The sequence below is a fragment of the Myiozetetes cayanensis genome, unplaced genomic scaffold, assembly GCF_022539395.1.
Source record: "Myiozetetes cayanensis isolate MyiCay16 unplaced genomic scaffold, myiCay2020 scf14, whole genome shotgun sequence".
Classification (NCBI taxonomy): Eukaryota; Metazoa; Chordata; class Aves; order Passeriformes; family Tyrannidae; genus Myiozetetes; species Myiozetetes cayanensis.
This window is the reverse complement of record NW_026087048.1, coordinates 19252613-19272937: the sequence shown is the minus strand read 5'-3', so window position 1 is coordinate 19272937 and position 20325 is coordinate 19252613. Positions and strand designations below refer to the sequence as shown.

General features: G+C 46.2%; 2 protein-coding genes across 7 annotated transcripts in view; both read right to left on the bottom strand.

Moving 5' to 3' along the window:
• Positions 1-540: 540 nt before the first annotated feature.
• On the bottom strand, positions 541-3222 carry CUNH15orf61 (chromosome unknown C15orf61 homolog). The gene is made up of 2 exons (XM_050309568.1): positions 2877-3222; positions 541-1222 (listed from the first exon to the last, which is right to left on the bottom strand). The coding sequence occupies exons 1-2, from the start codon at positions 3205-3207 to the stop codon at positions 1095-1097; spliced, it is 459 nt and encodes a 152-aa protein (XP_050165525.1). The 5' UTR covers positions 3208-3222; the 3' UTR covers positions 541-1094.
• A 2315-nt stretch (positions 3223-5537) lies between these two features.
• Positions 5538-20325, bottom strand: part of IQCH (IQ motif containing H) — a 48199-nt gene continuing 33411 nt past the window's right edge. For 5 of the 6 annotated variants that reach the window (XM_050309517.1, XM_050309519.1, XM_050309518.1 and 2 more), the window contains 7 exons: positions 20095-20215; positions 18825-19111; positions 13205-13372; positions 10379-10504; positions 9572-9633; positions 7716-7824; positions 5538-6490 (listed from right to left, as the gene is read on the bottom strand). In XM_050309517.1, the coding sequence (XP_050165474.1) occupies positions 6389-6490; positions 7716-7824; positions 9572-9633; positions 10379-10504; positions 13205-13372; positions 18825-19111; positions 20095-20215 (975 nt within the window). In that variant the 3' untranslated portion in view covers positions 5538-6388. Of the gene's footprint in view, positions 6491-7379; positions 7825-9571; positions 9634-10378; positions 10505-13204; positions 13373-18824; positions 19112-20094; positions 20216-20325 lie in introns of all 6 variants that reach the window. The other variant, XR_007628143.1, reaches the window with a different exon arrangement.

Below are 20325 nucleotides of genomic sequence, written 5' to 3'. Positions count from 1 at the left end.
TGAAATGATATTGTAGTCAAAGCTTGATAATAATCTACTGAGGAGCAGAGATTACCCCCCAAAACCAGCACCCTCCAATTTTACATTTATTTTCCTCCCTCTGAAAACTGGAACGACCAACTTACGTCACCAGCTGTGGGATTTGGAACCAACAGCATTGTTTGCTGGCACTAAAACCAAGCACCAGGAACAGATCCTGTCCAGGTCTTTCTGTTGTTTGAAATCAATGCCCAATAATTCCACATTTCCACTATCCAAATAGCTCCCCAAAAGCTGCTGCTCTGCCCGGGTTTCCAATTGAGTTGAAGTCATTCTGTCATTACATGTGCCTGCAAGTTTTGCTGTTACAACTGGAGAAATCAGTTATTTGCATCAAAAAAATGAGAGTACTAATTAAAAATATCAGTAATTTGTAAATTAGCCCAGAGGACTGAATCTTCTAGATCACTTAGGTTTTGTGACTTACCTATAAATAGCAACTAAAATTAAGAATAATAACACACCTAGAGTTTAAGAATTGCAAAAGATACAAACATCAAATGTATTTTAGATGCTTTATTGAAATATCATTTAAAGAAATGTGATACAGCCATTTTTAAATTTTCAGGATGGTATTTTTTTCCCCAAAGGCTCTTCCAGGTGACTGTAAAGTCAGTGCCACAAATTCATTCAGAGACAGTTGCAACTATGACAACAAAACATCCTGTCAGAGTGTAAACCTGAGCAGCTTCATCTTTTCAGAGACATTCTGAAAATGTCAGTGTGTTCATGTTCACAGGCTACAGTTCAGTTCTCTAATCTGCTAAACGATCTTTAAATTATCACAGCTTTGTCCAGGAGTACCAGTCAGTGACTGCCATAAATACCCTCAGAAATATTAATTCTTCTCCCAAAGCTTCTACCTTTGCAACTTTACTGACCTCTGCAGAAATAAATCCCTCATGACCAAAAAGTCCAGGAAGCTTCTTGAACCAGCACATTAAATATGAGGATGCACTGTAAGAAAATAACAGTTTCCTTCGGTTCTTTTTAGGCAAAGGGAGCAAATATTTGCAGCAGAAATCACCAAACAACAGGGACTTGAAGGCCTGAGTTCAGTACATGGCTCCTTCATCCTCTTTATTTAGGAAATAAACAGTAACTGGGCCATGACTCGTTTGAACAGTCTCTGTGACACTGGCAAAGAACCAGGAGCCAATTCCATACAGTAAAGTTGGGATGCCTGAGGAAAAACAAAAACATGTTACACACAAAGAGAGCAAGGCAGGGAAAATTAAACTGCAGATTAATAGTAAATGATGACTCCGAAATGAAACGGGAGGGAAAGCAGCCCTGGAAAAGCTGCTTTATAATTCTGCCTTTACTCAAATGCAGCTCTTAAAAAAAACACCCTTGCTGTGTATTGAGCACACAGGAGTCAGGAAACAGCTAAAGAAAAGCAGGAATACACAGGAATTATTAGAAAAACAAAATGGGAGGATAATGATATGAAAAAAGTGAAACATGGTCATGCATACAGCCTGATTTCTACCAATTATATATATATATATGTACATACACATGCTCTTGGGAAAATCAGACACAACCCCAAGAGAACTGCAATGGGCAGAAAGGTTTATACACAAAAAGTGACACATTTTTTAGCACTGCCAAGTTACCCATCTCTTACAGACAATATTTTATTTATTACAGAGGGAAAAATGGAGATGGGTTTAGGCCCTGAGTTCAGGAAGGTTCAGAAACACCAAATTTACTGTGCTTCAACTTATCCAAATGCCTAAGCAAGACTGTGAGGGAGATGAGGTGACTTTTTAATCATGTTTTGCCATAATTTAAATCTACATGCAGGGAGCTGTGAGAAAGATAAAATGTCTGACTGGATGGAGGAGGAAAAACCCCAAATTTAAATTTGTTATTTACAAAATCACTTTCTATGATTGTATTTTCTTACTAGCTCAGTTTGGAAAGATCAGGAAATTAAGACTAGCAGACATGTTTTGGAAAAAAGTCACTGCTGACTTATGAAGGAGATTTTTAAAAACTAAATATGAAATATTTAAATTTTAAATATTAAATACGAAAACAACAAAGTTACGAAGTGTTACGCCACTGTCACTGCCAGCATTTACAAACATTGCATCCACAGCCAAAGTTTGGAATGAACGTGTTTCAAAACTCATTTATAGCTATTTTTATATTAACGATGAGGCGCTGATGGAGCATTTTTATTGTAAGGATTTATATTCCAGCAGCACAGACTAGCCCAGACCCAGAGTTTGGCTTCAGCGGATACATTCGCTCAGAGGACAGACCTTCACCCCCAGCACCAGACTCTCAGCTGGAAAACGCTCCCTCCTAAAGGTGAGAGCCGTTTAAACCCCAAGCGCTGTCGCGTTGGATTTGTCGCTGTCACAAATGGCCAGAGAAACACGAACCTCGGTCACAGCTCCCCCAGGACCGATTTCCAGCTCGGCCTCCGCCCGGGGGTCCCTCTGAACTCCCGGAGCCCCTCCGGCACAGGCAGGGGGACAAAGGGGGGACGGGGAAAGAGGGGGAAAGGGACATGGAGAAGGGGACAAGGGAAAGGGGACAAGGAGAGAGGAATAAGAGACAAGGAGAAGGGAGGGAAGGACAGAGGGAGCAAGGGACAAGGAGAGGACTGCAGAATGGAATGCAGGGGAGAAGAGCAAAGAGAGGGGGACAAGGGGAGAGAAATGAAGAGGGAGACAAGGTGACGGGGACAAGGAGGAGAGGGAGAAGGGCCGGAGCTCCCCGCTCAGCGCCGCCGTCCCGGCCCCCCCGCGGGCGCCTTTCCCCCTCAGGCCGTGCCCGATCCTGCCCTGCCCTCCCCGCGGGCCCGGCCGGGCCGCACTCACCGGCGTTGAGCACCTTGAGCGCGGTGAAGAAGGCGTTCTGCAGCGCCAGGTCCTGCGGCGCGGCCCGCGAGCAGTGGTACTTGATGAAGGGGAAGCAGCCGGTGCGCAGCACCAGGTAATTGGCGCCGTCCACGGGCCAGTTGAAGTGCGAGAGCCCGAACTGGTCGTTGCGCACCGCGCTGTACTTGACGCAGAAGGAGGTCCAGTGGGGCAGGCGGCGCTGCCGCAGGTGCTGGCTCAGCACCTCCGAGGCCGCGGGCCGGGCCGGGCCCGGGCCCCGCCACAGCAGCAGCGCCACGGCCGCCTCGTGGAGCCTCCGCACCGCCCGCATCCCGCGGGGCCCGCGGAGCCGCCCGCACGGCCGCGCCTGCGCCGGGGGAGGGCACGGCCCGGCCCCGGAGACACCGAGAGAGCCTCAGGGAGCTCAGCACGGGGAAAAGGAGGCTCGGGGGGACCTTCTGGCTCTGCAGTCCCTGACAGGAGCGGGGATCCAGGGGGTCGGGCTCTGCTCCCAGGGAACAGGGACAAGAGGAGAGGGAACGGCCTCAAACTGGGCCAGGGGAGGGGCAGGTTGGACATCAGCAGGAATTTCTCATGGAAAGGGTGGTCAGGCCTTGGCAGGGGCTGCCCAGGGAGGTTTGGAGTGCCCAGCCCTGGAGGTGTCCAGGGAAGGCCTGGCCATGGCACTCAGTGCTCTGGGCTGGGGACAAGGTGGGATCCATGGGCTGGGAGGGCTTTTCCATCCTCGGTGATTCCCTGGTTCTGTGACGGACACGCTGCCCCAGCAGACGGGCGAGGGTCACCCTGAGCCCCCCCCGGACCGAGGAACCAGTGAGAACATCACAAAAAAAAAAAAAAGGGCACCCACATTTTTGAAGGGGTTTTGGTGACACTGATGTGCTGCCAGAACCACCTCTGTGTTGCACCTGCAGCATGGACCAGATTCACCTGCGCTCAGGAGAAAGTGTATTCAGCTCTGTTGATTTTATGTAGTGAAAATTAACAGTCATACAACCCTAAAAAAAAAAAAATCCTTCTTTCAAGTGTCAGGGCCCTTCAAAGAGAAATATTTTAAAATCACTCTCTGTAACGATACCACCCTAAAAAGTGTTCCAAGTGTCAGACACCTCAAAGAGAAATATTCCCATATTCCATTTTTCTAAATAAAAGCCAAGGTTTTGAACCATTAAACATTGTATTTAAGCAAAAAAAAAAAAAAGGTAGAAAACTGAGAAATGGAAACAGGTTTTTCCTTTCAATAATTGCAAGCAATATCTCAAACTCAGCAATCTTAAACCACTGAGCTATCTGGTATGAACTTGCTAATTAATCAATTACTGCCCAACAACGTGCCCCGTTTATTTACTCTAATGTACTACATGTGTGGAGAACCAGTAATTATTCATCATTGCCAGCAACAAACTTGACTCCAGTTCACCTTCCTATAATTAATGGAGCATATAGTTAGCTTTAATATCTTTATTTATATATATTTATCTGTTAGTGGCAACAGTGAGCTTAGAAAAGCTGGAGTGTGGCACTGTGTGCCATACAGCTGAACTGAGGTGTTGCAGCTTAAGAGTTATTTCATGGCCACAATATATTAAATTACATTAATTAAGGCTGTCACTGATTGCAGTGCCTAAATCTTTAGTGCTGTAACAAAATTTGCAGTCTCCAATGACACACAGAGGATCCAGACACAGATCTACAGCATCCCACTGTTAATCTGATGTTACTTCAGCTGATGTTCACTGATCACTGTGAAATGCTGAGGACCAGGCTGCTCTTAAAAATCCAGGGATTTGTTACCTTAACCTGGATGGAAGGTGGGAAATTCTCCTGAGTTTCAATGGGGTGGATGTGCTGAAGGACTGCATTTTTGCTCTGTGCTCAAGAGTTGTCGCTCTAAATGTAGAAACGTGGCTGAATGTCTCAGTTTTTTTATCTTTTATCCAGGGCTTTAAACCCAACTACCTAAAACAGGAGCCCCAGTTTCCAGTGTCATCAACTCCAGGTGATGCTCTCCCAGAAGAACAACCTCTTTACACACAGCACATCAATTCTTGCCAACACAAAATCCACCAAGTGCTGTCAGCTGAACACCTTCATTTCCAGCTGTGGACATCACCTTTTTTTTTTTTTAAAGATTTTAATTCCATTTTCTATCTGCTGTATTCCTAAAACCCCTAAATTTTTGGCACCAACAGCATGGGAGTGGAATGTGAGAGACTGTCAAGCAGTTTCAATCCTTCCCTCAGCTCAAGGCTCAGAAGTGTTAATAGTAATTAAGAACTTTTTTTTTCCCCCCCTCCAAATACATTTCACACTTTGCACGTGCTGAGAAATCTCTCTCACCACGGGAACTTTCAGGTCACTTGTTTCCTGCAAAAACAGGTACAGTTTTCTTTTGTCAGGACAGAACAAAGCCAGAAGGAAGTGCAGGTTTCATTTCCTCCCAGGACACTGCAGTCTATTAAGTGCCAGTGAACTAATGAGCCTCTCAGACCTTATGTTGTTCTGGCTTGGATCAAGGCTTGGTTTTCCTTAACCCTTCAGAGTCCAGCTCAGTTCCACCTCCGAAAAATCTGTGTGGGCTCTGCTATATCCACATCCAAGACTAGACTGAGATTATGAATTAAAAAGGAATAAACCCGAGAATTAAACAAAAACACTCTCTTGGATTTTTATTTGAAGCAGGGATGAGCATTTATGCAAATGTTCTCATCTGCAATTAATTAATTCTGTGACCAAAGTGGAAGAGAGAAAGGCTACACAAAAGATAATGTGGGATGTTCAGGGATCAAAGAGTCAGCACTGGAAAAACTGGGCACTGATCTTGGTCCCAGTCAGTGTTTGTCTTAAAACTGGTGTTCCATGAGGTTTTTGGGAAGTCATCCCAAAGACACTTGCCATGCTTGGGATAATAGTCTCCATCCCACAGAGAAGATGCTATAATAAAAGAAGATTCTATAAGAAAATTCAGAATGTGATCTCTCTTGGGATACTGATGATAATTTTAGAAATGTAACTGTTGGCCTTAATACAGTGCACAGCAACTGCAACAAAAAATATCTGAAATAACAAAATCTGTCTGATGGAGAGACCTGCAGAAGTCATGGAAGCCTGGGAACCACAGTGCAAGTGGAATTATAATGGTCCTCGCAGGATTTATCGATGAATTAGTGCTATTACTGTTGTTTTTGAAAATTTGAAAATGAACATAAAACAACTGCTGCAAAAATGTGTAGATAATGGAAACAGCAGCACAACTGAACTTCAGCAACAGCAACACGAGGAGCATCAGGATGACCCCCTGCTCTTCAACAGGGCTTTTTTTGGGGAAAGAAGGGACATTCCAAACACCACAGCCAGAAATGATGGAGATGTTCTCTCTCAGTTAATGTTGCTTCACACAACAACACAGGAAGAAAAACCCAAACCTGTTCTTACAGATGAGGAAGCACTTCCAGAGGCATAAGGAATCAGGCACTTAAAACATTTTCTGTTAACTATTCTTTCAGAGCATCTGCTTCCCAAGGTTGCTCTTCTTCCAATTTCAGTTTGTTTTCTGCTGTAACTCCTAAAATTGCTTCAATATCTTGAATTGCCATCTGCAAGAGATTCAAGGAATACAAGTTATTTAATGGGCATTATAATGAAATCCAGCAGCCCCAGCTGGCAGTGCCTGCCTGGAACAGGTAAAGAGACTTACACAGGACAGGATGCACCAATTAAATTTACTGTTACTTTGGGGACAGTTGGGGGAATTATTAGTAAATATGTACAAAGCTCAGGTAAATAAAAATACAAATTGTGCTTCTAATTAACTAACAGGTGTTTTATTTCACATATGTTAGCTCACAATGCAGAAAAGTTCCCTTTTATATTTTTCTTCGGTGGCTTCTTTTCATACTCTCACATGGAAAAAAGGGATTTTTTTTGCTGTTGTTTATTCTGTAACGTTGTGAAATATAATTATGTCTTCCCTAAAAATCTGTCATTTCACACTCTGCTTGTCAGAGGAAAGTCTAGTCAGAGCGGGAAGACTGATGTAAATTATTATTATGTGATTGAAGATACAAATCTCTAACCCCTCTCCCCTCAACCTTTCCCAGAACGCTCCCACACAGGATCTGACACGTTCTGTGGAGTGAGAGGGGATCAGCTCAGCAGGGGCAGTGCCCGTGGGGAGCTCGGGATGGAGCAGCTGCATTGTGAGCAGCGCTGTTCAGGGCACGGGGCTGGATTCATCAGTGCTTCCCTGGCTGCTCTGGGGGACAGGGGCACACCAGGGGAGCAGCCCCTGGGCTTTGTCCTCCTTCCCCCTCCGCCCTGCGGCACAAAGAGCAGAGAAAACCGGGAACGCAATCCACTTGGGAAACCGCGGGATGGGAACTGATGGGTTGAGTGCGTGGTGGCTGCTGCTGAAAAGAAATCAGTGTTAATAATCCCAGGAGCTGTTATCAACTGGGAAGTTTGTTTCTAATTTCAGATTCTTACCTTGATGGTGGTGTCCCTTGAAAATCGGGCAGGCAATTGTGACAGAACCGTGTGAGGCAGTGCCAACAGCTCCTTTGCTCTTCCAAAGGACGCTGGGGAGCATTAGATTACAAATAGTTTCCTGCTGGAGTTTGTCTCTTTTCAAAGCAAAAGTTTCAAACTTAAATTTAACTAACAGGTTCAGTGGGAGGCTGCCTGCAGTGACCCAGACACTGTAAAACACCCGGCACCGACGATGAAAAGGGAATGCTTTAGCACTTGTTTATGATCCAGCATGAGGTATTTGCAGGCCCTGTACAGAAATTACCCGGGATCGTTAGTTAATTAACACCTCACCTTAAAATTGGTCTCGCCTTGCATATTAGGTGCTGATATTTCTTGATGGATGATGAAGAGATTGCGAGCAAAGGTCAGGAGGACCCCCTGGAGATCCTCTCCGATTGTTCTGTTAATGATATCCAAACAAATGAGTTTCCCAATGATTCCCTTCACATGCTTAAAAACAATCGCCCTCTCATTTGTGCCTGCCTGGTGCTGGAATTTAATGAGGATTTTCAATCTCACAAGGTGGCAATCTTCAGGGAGATATGAAAGATGAGGCTCCATTTTAACTTGTCGACAGGAAGGATTTGTGTCATAAATAATTTTTATTAATCAACTTAGCAGAAGTGGGTAGAGAGGTTTCAGCTTCTCCAAATAAAAGGCTGCTGTTGAGTTAGGACTGAGAGAGCAAAACATCTTAAACACCCACAATAGTTAAGAAGAACTGTTGCTCCAGCCTAGAATTGGTGAAAGGGAAATGTCAGCAGTGTCAGCATTTCTTAGATTGCTGCAGGTTTTGAGGGTTCCCCAGTGGCACACACAGACCTTATGGAACAGGGAATTACACTGGGGAATTAAAGCACCTCATTCACTGGAAGTGACAACAGATCTCTGCTGTAAGAAAATGGAGCATTCTCAGAGATGTGTCAGGTATTAAGAGTTTTATAAAACTCTAACTTGAATTCCTGAAAATACTTCCAAATTAAGACCATGACATTGCACTGAAAATCAGACAAATTTGGGCTCAGGATGTAGGGCAAAGACACTTGTGAGTATTCTGGGAATGCATTAATAACTGCCAACTCAAGCTGGTGATGCAAGAGGCCCAAGAAAAGAGCTTTTCTGCTGAGTTACTGAGCTGAATGAGCTCCTGGAGAGCTGTGACAGTACCAGGACAGGAGGGAAGAGGCTCCATAGCTGGGATCTGGGAAGGAAGGAAGGAGTTCACCTTCCAGCAGCAGCAGCTGTTGGGAGGGTTCCATGGAACACTTAGATGTGGAAACCACATTTTTCCTTCCTGCAGAGGCTTGGAGATCGCTGGCAGATCCCACTTCTGCCTCTTCCTCCTCCTTCAGCCTTTCCTTATCAGTCACACTCTCTGGAACTCTCAACATTTTCCCTGCCTGCCTCTCAGCAGAAGGGAAGGATAACGTCTGGCATCTCCCAGGATATACAGTTTACCTTTTTCCATAGGATCCTGGCTCTGTGGCCTGCAGGCAGTTTGACTCTCAGATCCTGAAAACCTCCTTGTTCCTCACATTCATTCTTCCTCTCTAAATGCAATTTCTTGCACCTGCTTCTGACCAAATCTAATTCTGTGTCCCACATGTTGTTCCTTCAATTTGTTGAGATCATTTGGAATTCTGTTCCTGCCCTCCACAACCCTTGCAGGCACATCCAGCACTCGAGGAAGCTGTTTTGTTCTCCAGGTCATTAATGGAGCAGCTCCAGCATCAGAGGAATACAAAGCAGGCTGAGAGCAGGACCCTTCAGCCCCTCACTCACTCAAACACCCTTCAAACACTCAAACAGCCCAATTTTGGCAGGAATTCCCTCTGAGGAGGGGTTTGCAGTCAGTGCATAGCAGAATTTTACAGATCATACTTTCTTAGACCTCTTGGGAGAGATCCACGTGTCTAAAGAACTCCGAACTTCCCTGAGTGCCACTCAGCCCTTGAGGAAATCAACACAGAAAGGCCCCAAACTTCACCCTCTTTGCCTCATGGAACTCAAACTCCCCCAAAGGCCAATCCTACACCTCTCAGAGCAGGAGGTGACACTTGGTGACCCCAAACCAAGGGTGTTGAGGTTGTTCCTTCCCTTCCCATCCAGCTGTTTGTCACCCTGGGGAAGGGACAGTCCTTACTCACATCATTCCCAGTCTGTGGCGCTTCTGGTCTTCATACAGGAGAAAAACTGTCCCCTGTTTCTCCTGTTAAATAAAAAAAAAAAGCTGCTTTATTTATTCCTAAAATAGTGGTAATTGTAATAAATGTGTTACACAGGGGCATTAGGTATATACTAAGCTGAGAAGGGTTAGTTTGGAATTGTGTGGAAGGGATTATTGCTCTAATTTATACAATAAATACAGCAGAGTCTATTCAACAGCAAGTACTTTTATTCCTAAGCACTAAAGGCAGTCAAAAGTATCTTTTAAATTATCCCCTTATTTTTATCTCAACAGGCAGGTTAAGCCCTACGAGCCTTACACACCAGTTTAAGGACAGAGAAAATGTGTTTATTTTCTTGTTCTTAAAGCCTGTCCTTCACCTCAGATATCCCTGGGACACAAACTCTGATTAACCCTCAGCTCTGGGTCATCCTGAGCCTGACAGTGGCAGCATGGAAGATGTCAGATCTCAGATTCAGATCTGATAATCAGGAAAGAATTCTTCACGGAAAGGGTTGTGAAGAACTGGAACAGCCTGCCCAGTGGGAAGTGACGGAGTCACCAACCCTGGAAGTGTTAAAATCCTGTGGAGGTGGCACATGAGGACATGATTAGTGCTGAACATGGTGGTGTTGGGTTGATGGTCGGACTTGGTGCCCCTAAAGTTCATTTCCAACCTTAACCACGCTGTGATTTCCGTGGCTCTGAGTGGTTGTACCCCGTGAGAATTTCCTAGAGCAGTTCTGCAGAGCAAATATCCCATTTCCTCGTTCTTCCCCGTTCCTACCTGGAGGTCAAATCCAACGCCACGAGCTTTGCAGCTCTGCAGGAGGAGGCTGTAGGAGGTCCCTGCCAGGTTGGAGTGCCTGAGCTGAGTGCTGGCCACTGCACAGCGGGGGCTGCCCAGGGCAGGCTGCAGACAAAGCACAGAGTTCCTCATTTCCAGTCACTTCATACAGACCAACAGCTACCTGGGCACAAGGGGCACCGAGTGGGAGGATGAGGGGGAATGGCCTCAAGGTGCAAGAGGAAAGGTTCAGATGGGATATTGGGAAGGAATCCTTCCCTGGGAGGGTGGGCAGGCTCTGGCACAGGTTGCCCCTGCATCCCTGGAAGTGTCCAAGGCCAGGTTGGATGGGGCTTGGAGCAACCTGGGCTCCAAGGTGTTCCTTGGGAGGTGTCCCTGCCCATGGCAGGGGTGGAATGGGATGAGCTTTAAGGTCCCTTCCGACCCAGACTGTTCCATGATTCTCTGGTTCTATAAATGGGTCTTTACCAGTGAACTCATGTTAGTGTGGAGGAATTCCTGCTGATCACAGTGTCTACTGAACACAGACAGTTTCATACAGCAAATTGGAATCCCTGTAAATCCCTCAAACCTTGCATTCCAGATCAGATCTACAGAATTGCTCCTTGTGAACCACATTTTGATATTCTCACAGCTTCAGTGGTCACTGAGCCTGTGAGATCACAGAATGACACTGGGTTGTGCTGAAGGGACCTTAAAGCTAATCCAGTGCCACCCCCTGCCATGGGCAGGGACACCTTCCACCAGCACAGGGTGCTCCAAACCTGTCCAGCCTGGCCTTGGACACTCCCAGGGATCAGGGGCAGCCACAGCTTCTCTGCCCAACCTGTGCCAGGGCCTGCCCACCCTCCCAGCCAGGAATTCCTTCCCAATGTCCCATCTCTCCCTGCCCTCTGGCAGTGGGAAGCCATTCCCCCTTGGATAAAGGCAGAGCTGCATCAAGTTCAAACCCTTCAGAGTGCTCAGGCCAGGGAGCTGTTGCTGTCAGCAGCTCTGAGCAACGTCACAAGCACTGAGCAGAGCTGCTCTCCTCACCCAGGGCTTTCCTGCTGGACTGTTCCCTCAGAGCAGGGACACTCCGTGCTGAATCAGTAATTTACAGCATTTTCTCTCCACTGATATTTGTTTTGACACTGACTCATTTAAGTTGACATAGCTGAAATCCTGATCTAATACATCTCTGCCTGAAAATTAATCATGTTTATAATATTCTGAGAATTAATAACACCCATTGCTCAAGTCATTAACTTAAAAAAGGAGCTTCCAAAATCTGTTCTCTGCAGTGGGGGACCACAAATAAATGAATGCTTGATAAAATAATCCAAGTAGCAGTTTAACAAGCGTAAACTCGAATGTGGCTGCAATAACACAGAACTATTGTTTAAGGGTTGGCATCAGGTTGATGAGGTGCTTATTTCAGCTACAAAGCATGCATACACATGCATAATGAACTGCAGGATGAATTATTAATGTGTTGCTTATTTAGCCTCATCTGTCTAGAAGATAATGTATCCTAACTATAATGAGTGATTGGTTTTGTACATAATTACAGGAGCAGCAGTATCGAGGAAATTTGTTCTTTCAAAGAAGGAGTTCTAAAAATAAAACCCTCACACAAACTCAGGGGCTGCTCCATTTTATCAAAATCAACCCTACCAGCATGGAGAATATCTAATAAATTAAAAGGGACAGAATCATTATTAACATCATAATTTTACACAAAGTGTTTTACTTAATCATTCATTACAGATCATGTGCTGTAAAAACATTTGTCTCTTGGTTTGTTTCTTTTCCTGTTTTCCTGGGAGACTGCAGGCTTGTAGTTAACTCTTAAGGAGATAAAAATCTCAGAAACACAGAAAGAAGAAAAAAATAAAGGATATAACGACAATTTATGTTAATTCTGATGGAATTTAATTAAAAAAAGTTGCTACTTGATTACTTTTCATTTCTAAAACTTGGACTACTGGGACTAATCATATCTAATTTACTTCTCTCCAACTCAAAGTGGTTGCTTGACGAGAACAATAGATCAGGAGCTCATTAACCTCTAAATTACAGCTCCATGACATTTTTGGGATGGTGCTCTATTCCTCCTCCAGGAATGAGGAGGAGGGAGCTGTGAATGTCCTGTCAGAACAGGGCAAACAGCAGCTCTTTGTGCCTCTGGGGAGTGCACAGGGACACGGGTTTGGTTTGCTCTGACCTCAGAAAACACCTCCCTTCCCTTTTTGGAGGATCCTGGAATGGTTTGGGTTGGAAGGGACCTTAAAGCTCATCCCATCCCACCCCCTGGCCTGGGCAGGGACACCTCCCACTCATCCAGGTTGCTCCAAGCCCCGTCCAGCCTGGCCTGGAACACTCCAGGATGGGATTGTTCCACCCTCAGGTTTGTGCAGGCAAGTACAAAACTTCAGTGCTCCAACTGCCCATCCCAAATCACTGCTCAGACTTCTTCTAGACTGCTTTGAAGTTATCCCTCCACTCAGGGCAGTGCTTCACCTCCACCCTTTTCCTTTGCAACATATAAATTACCACTTTTTTTTACAACTTGAAAGCTACTTGAAATATTTAAAAGCGAGTTACCACCACGAATCAATGTTCCTGAGTGCCAGGGGTGAATAACAGGGGGACCCTGAAACCCAGAAACTTTCATTTCTACTGGGATGTTACCCCATTAATTTATTAACCTTGGAAAACCCAAGAGGAGCAAATTCAGCTCCTCTAGAACAGCGATCTAGGAGAGATTGTTACTTAGTGGTAGTTTCCATGAATAATTTGATTTGTGAACATCTCACTGCTTACAGGTTTTGTCCCCTCACGCTGAATCCGCTGGCTCTTCACTGCCTGGGACCCAGGAGGTGCTTCCAGGGGGCTGGAGCCACAATCCAGGTTTCCATCTGTCAGGAACAGCACGAGCTGGGTCAGGGCCAGCTGGTCACTGTAGCACAGGTCGAGGTCTGTTGCCCACACCTGATCCAAACAAAGAGGTGCATTGGAGTGAATTCCAGAGGAGGGTAAAACTCAGCAATTGTGGGGGAACATCTCTGCCTTTCTTGGTGTTCCTGCTTCTGCCCTCCTGCTGCAGCGCTGGGAGTGATGAAGGTGTTGGGAAGGGATTCCTGGCTGGGAGGGTGGGCAGGCCCTGGCACAGCTTGCCCAGAGAAACTGGGGCTGCCCCTGGATCCCTGGAAGTGTCCAAGGCCAGGTTGGAGCAATCTGGGATACTGGAAGGTGTCTCTGCCCGTGGCAGGGAGTGGAATGGGATGAGCTTTAAGGTCCTTTCCCACCCAAACCATTCCAGGATTTCAGGATTCTACAAACCCCTTCCCAATGGGAACAATCAGCGCTCTTCTGTAACTCCAGAAATAATTTTTCAGGCAGGATTTAGAAGGCTGAGGGAAGCAGAAGGAGGCACCACAGATTCCTCTGCCCCAATAACCTGAGCTTGGTTTTCCCTGTGAGTTTTTCCCACTTAAAAAAAAAAATTAAATCCTTGTGTCTCCTGTGCCGGTGAGAAATGTTCCCACACCCCCAGAGCTGCCCTCCAGAGCACCCCTTCAAACAAATCCCCCAGTGAACAAGTTGACTAAGCCCTTGAATGGTAAATGGCATCATTAGAAGGATATTAAGGGGTCAGGCAGCCAAGGCCTCTTGGAGAACCGGAGTTAATTTGGGAATCATATGCACATGGTAATGCCCTTTGGATAATGGGGAATAAATCACCCCAGTAACAGTTGTTAATATCCAACTGCCAAGGATCTGTTGCTGTATTAAATATCCTATTTGTCAACTTAAATATTTCCTGCTGCAACGCTACCAGATGCAAATAGGATGGTAATGGCTGCCTCTGCTTAGTAATAGGGAATGTTCCCCAATTATAAAGTTTAATTTTCTTCAGTAATTTACTGTTTATCATCACTTCTGCAAGATAGGAAGGAACTTTCCCTTCAATTTGTGCTTTTCCAGTATGTGCCAACCTTCTCAACGAGTCAAATCACAGTTACCAACTACTCATATTATAGGAGTGACAGGTTAATTTTGATAAATATTATTATAAATATTAGCAACAAGTCTGTGATGTGTGTCTTTGATCTTGTTTGAGCTGGGTTTTAGATTCTCAGGTGAAACTTGGCCCCCAGAAGGAGGTGGCAGAGCTGCATGAGGGCACCAGGCACTCGTGGAAATCTCGGATATCTGAGGACTGTTGGGCTCAAAGGGAGCTGGGTGTTCCTAATCCAGACCCTGACCTTACACCTGACCTCAAAACTCACACCTTGGAGGATTTGTTGATGCCCAAGCAGAGGTGCAGGAGACAAGCTGGGCTCAAGGTGGGCCAATACTCTGGCTTCATCATTTCAGACCAACCACCCTTATGCTGTTGGCTGTGAAATTCAGGGCTTGGGTCTCCAGGGTGGATGAAGGAAGGTTTGCAGCCCTTCCCCTGTTGTTGTTACTCTTAAAGGAGAGCTCTAAACACCTCCTGAGCTCCATTTGCGGTCCCATCCTGCACGAATCACCAGATATCCTGCGTGTTTAATGGAAGGAGAGCAGGAGGAAGGCAAACATGGCTGGAAGCCACCTGTCCACTCCTTCCATCCCAGGCCTGAGCCTGGGGACAAACCACCCCTGTTGCAACTTAAAAAGCAGCCAAATGGTCCCTTCCCTGTGCCAGCTGGGATCACCCCCAAGGATTGTTTTCCTGGCTCAGGATCGTCAGAGAACACGACATTGTGGCCATGGCCCTTCCTGCCCTGGATGTGTCCCAGAACATCCCTGAGGTGGGGAGAAAGGAAGAAGGATCAGATGGCACAAGATTCCAGCTTTATCCTAGCAGGGGATTCCCTTTTGCCATGAAAACCCTTTAAATCCCCTTTGTGCTGCTCCAGGCAAGGGAAATACACGGGGCTGGGCTGGGCAAGGGGACTGCCTTTATTTTTAGGGATAATTTCCCCCGTTTTCTTAGCTCAAATGAGAGCTAATTGGTAACTAGCTGCCTGAATTCTTTCATGGAACCATTTCCCAGTCTCACTGCAGTTCCTGAAGCCACAAATGCTCTCTGTTTAATCACAACCATCAGGCAATAACAACGTTTTTGGTAGTTCTGAGCAAGGCTGGAAGTTGGGCCAGGCCTGAGCTGTCCTTTCATGTGTAGCTTTCTGTTAACATCTATTGGATTGCAACAGGTTTTCCTCTGGACTGATAAAAATGGGTGTCCAGAGCTCCTGGAAGGCCTTGAAAAGGCTGAGCTCTGGTTGTTTTGTGGCTGGGTTTTTAATCTGTGTCATGAATATATTTCCACAGTGCATAAAGCAGTGCCTGAGAGGGTCAGGCAGTTGATAACCAGCTGAATTATCAGCTCCTCCAGTAAATAAGGAGCTGTTGGAGGAAGGCCTGGGCAAAGGTCAAGTTTAAGTAAAGAATGATACAATCCTACAGATTAACAAAGAGATTATTGAGTCCATCCTCATTTTCTGAGGACATACAATAAGGGCACACAGGTATTTATGATTGTCAGTCACATCCTGAGAGGACTGCATGGAAAATGAGCACAACACAAGGAGCTTTCACCTGAAATTTGGGGATTTTCAGGACAATTCTGTTCAGAAATTCAGCTGGAACAGAGCTCACTTGAGAAATCTAGAACTGACATTTGGTTATCAAACCACAAATCAAAGGTCAAAGGCAGAGTCAGTAAGTTAAGATTTTCGATTGACTTAAGAGTGGTTTTAGGCCAAGCTAAGCAAAGCACAGGTTTGGACATCCCAGAATGCCTCCACTGGAAAAAAAATCAGTTAGAAATACACCCTGCAAGAGTTGCTGGCTGTTTGTCCAAGGAATTACCGTGAAGGCTGGAAGTGCTCCTGTTCCAAAGGAGGCTCCTCAGAGAGCACAGCTCAGAGCCTGCACCTCACGGCAAAGCATCTCCAGTGAACACAGCCACAACTGCACTGCAATTCCTTACAGCTTCCCTGAAAATGCTTCAGCTTTAACACCTAAACTGGAGGAGGGAAGGAAACATAAATTCTTAGGGAGTTCCTAAATTACAGCTTTCCTTCCCCCAGTTTAACAGTTTTTTCTCTGTGCCTGGTACTGATGTTTGGGTTATTGCAAAGAGCCCACGTGCTGCTCTTAAAGAAGTGGGGGGGTGATCCTGTAAAAGTGTCAGTTGGAAAGATGTGAATGCAGGCTGGGTGCTGAGGAGAGAGCTGCTGTCCTGCCTGGAACAGCTGCAGGAGAAGGGATGATTCCAGCAGCGCTGGCAGGGAGGGCCTTGTCCGGCTGCCATCTCGTGGCAGCTGCTGGGATGGGCTGGTGCTGCCCAAAAACTTCACTTCCAGGGCTCTACAACTCCTCTATCCTGCTCAATATAAGATTGGGAGATGGTTAATGAAAACCCTGTGGCTCTTGTTTGAAAATAACACCTCAAAAACGCTCCACTGTCTGGAGAGCCCTTCAGGCACGGAGTGAACGTCTCCACCCTCAGCTGTTCATCCACCCTTCTCTCACTGCTCCTGCCAAGGGCTGGGGCTGTGTAAAAGCCATCAGATCCATGGAAAAGCTGGCTCAGGACCCTGCTTCTCCAAATTACGTGCCCACAGAGCTGTGGATGTGAGGAAGGTCACGCATTCAATCAGTCCCACTCAATCCAACGGGCTCCTTGACAAGGTGGGGGCTGAGCAGCAGACACTCAACACTGGGCAGGATTTCACCCTGAGGGGTCAAGGCCTTGCTCTGAACGATCAATTTGGGAAAAGAGAGTGAGAATCAGAAGTGATTCAGTCCAAATTATGCACCTAATTCTTCTCCTCCACTTCTTCCCCTCGAAAACAGCGTGTCTCCATCTCCCTTCCCTCGGGAACAAGGCACAGATGCTTTTAACTGAGAGAGGAATGGATTCCTGAGGCAAACAGGGAATTGTGTGGAGTCTCCAGAGCATTTCTCTGCCCCTTGGATCCTGCTGGGGTGCTCATGGCAGCCAAGGCTCTGCCTTCCCATTGAGCTGTGTCTGACAACACACACTGTCCCTTATCCCCCATGGAGTCCCTTTGCTCCCACTGCTCCAAAGGTCGATATTTTCCATAAAATACACTCTGAAAGAATTCCTAAGTATCTTGTACTTCCAGGAAATGCATCTGAGCCTTCCAGCTACTGCATTAAAGTGGGCACTTGTGAAATTAGTGAGCAAATGTTCTGAGAGTTTAATAGGATTTCTTGTTTGCCAAAAAAATAGTGCTTTCAGGAACACAATCCTTTGTGTGATCTCCCTCTCACAAGACAGATGGCCTCATTAATTGCCTCTACATCTAGTTAAATTTAAAAACCTGGGCTTAAATAATGCTAAAGTTGTGGTACATGCTGACAAACATAGGAGACAGTAAGGTAGAATCAACTGGAACCAAGGGAAGAAAACCAAGACAGAGCAGAGAGGAATCCTGAGAGGCCACAAGAAACACTGACTGATCTAAGATGTCCTTGTTCATGCCAGGACATGTCATAACTTGAATAATCTAGGAAGCATTCCTGGGTTTCAGTGAACTCCTGGCTGGAGGGAAACAATTAGCACAACTCCATGGACTTCTGTGGGTGAGGGAAGTCATCCCTTGATCCTTCTAAAGCAACTTTCCATGGAAGTTGTCCAATAGGGCTTATCTGCAGTACAATGTCTGTGTAAACACATCCTGGGAGTCAAATCTAACTGGGATCTGGATTCCAGAGCCAACAAACCACTCTAAGGGTGGTGAGGCACTGGCACAGAGAAGCTGTGGCTGCCCCAGCCCTGGAAGTGGCCAAGGCCAGGTTGGATGAACTTGGAGCAACCTGGGATAGTGGAAGGTTCCACCACGGCAGCGGGGTGGAATGAAATGAGCTTAAAGGTCCCTTCCAACCCGAACCATTCCAAGATTCTACAATCATTCCATCCTCTGGTTCACCACAGTCACCCTACAGTGGTATCAGTTACAAAAACCTGATTTTAAGCTTTCTCTGAGCTTAAACTGGACTATAATTGTCACAGCACTGCTTTAGCCAGCAGGTACCACATGTAACTCCTTGGGTTTAAACACAACCCCTGTGCTCAGAGCCTGTTCTCACCCCACACAGGTGGGACAAACAGCCACCCCATCTCCTCAAAACCCACCTATTTCCCCCCCAGCCTTTAAATACAGGGATGTTCCCTTTTACAGTCAAAACACTGAGGGTCCTCACTGCAGATTGTAGAAGAAAAGCATCAGAGGAGTGAAAAAGGAAATGCATCAGGCCCAAATGTTACCTTGCTGTTACAACACCCACGTGCTCGCTCCCATCCAAACTCCCCACAGCTTGGAAACACAGTTTGTTCCAAAGGGCAGAGCTTTCTCCTGGTTGGAATTCCACAGGAAAACTGACATTCCATGATCTCAGGGAACAGTGTGGAGTAACTCACCTGCTGCTCCATCGTCTGGGGATGGGTGAAAGCCACAAAGTCAACGGAGAGGTAGCCAAGCAGCCCTTTGGACCTGCAGGCGGCCCCAATTTTCCAGCAGAGCGAGTTGAGAAGCGCTGGATCCACGGAGCGCTGCGGGATGGTGGTCCCAGAGGATCTGAAGGGCCCCTCGGCGTGGAGCTGGTCCCCAGAGGACACGATGCTGATGTCCCCTGTCGGCTCGATCAGCAGATCCACCGTCAGGTTGGTGACAGTGCCGGAGAGCGGGAAGGCTTCGATCACTCCACCTGGGGGGAACAGATCCACGGATCAGCTCTTCAGCCTGGGAGCAAATCCACAACTCCGAGTGCACAGAGGGAAGCACCAGCTCCTCCTGAGCTCAGGCACTGCAGGGGGATACAGCAAGGAAAGGAATGGGATGGGAGCAGCAGAGCTCCAGTGGATCCCCTGCGGGAGAAAGGAGACACCTCATCTACCACTGCACCGTGGAGTTCAACCAGTGGCTTTCCAGTTCCACTTCCCAACTGCACATATCCCACATCTGACTGGAGAAACATGGTCTGGGGCAGTGTGAGTGAACCCAGCTAAACACCAGGCCCAGAACAGCTGGAAAATACAATGTTGGGCTCTTGGTGTCTCCTGCTGTGAACTCATCTTGGAGAACTCCATCCACAGGATGGTCTTAGGTAAGAGTCTGCCCTGTATTACTCATCCCCATGAGGAATTTGGTGTGCAGATGACAACTTCCAGCATGGTTTTTCCATAGGAAAGTCACAAAGAAAACTGCTTGGCATTCTGGATTTCCCTTTTTATTGCACATGATGCCACAGTTCATTCAGTTAGGATGAACTACTGTGGAATAAAACTGGTACTAGATGTGTTAACTGAAAACACTTTCAGAGCTTTGACTCGTTCTTGTCTCTTCCACAGATAAAGAACTGTGTGAAATTTATAGATGAAATATTCTCTTTGTGCTGGAATTGCCAACCAGCCTTTAGTAGAGAGCCCCAGGATTAAGGAATTGGTGCTTATGGATTCAGCATCATGTGAGAAAGGTAATCCAGGACTAACAGAAGTTCAAAGCTTGGCTAGGACATATGAATGATAGAACAGTGGCCTATAATTCATTGGTAAATGAACATTTGAAGCCTAATGGAGAAATAAAAGGAGATAAATATTTAAATGGGCCTGAGATTAACAAGAATATGGCATCCAATATGGTATAATTACTCCTTATAACACTTCCCAGCGACTTTGCAGTCTTATTTACCTTGAGTGAGGAATGTTTGGAGGAATTTTTCCCATGTAGGGAATCGTTTCTCATTGACTGGCTGTACGTGCTGTGCTAAAAGGCCCGGCAGCTCCTGGGAGATCCTCACCAAAGCCAGCTCCTGCAGAAACAAATTAAATAGAACCACAAGCAATTTTACTACAGAAATGAAAACTGCTTGTGGGGTGATTAAAAACCAGGCCTCCAACAGGCTTTAAAAAAAAAAAAAAA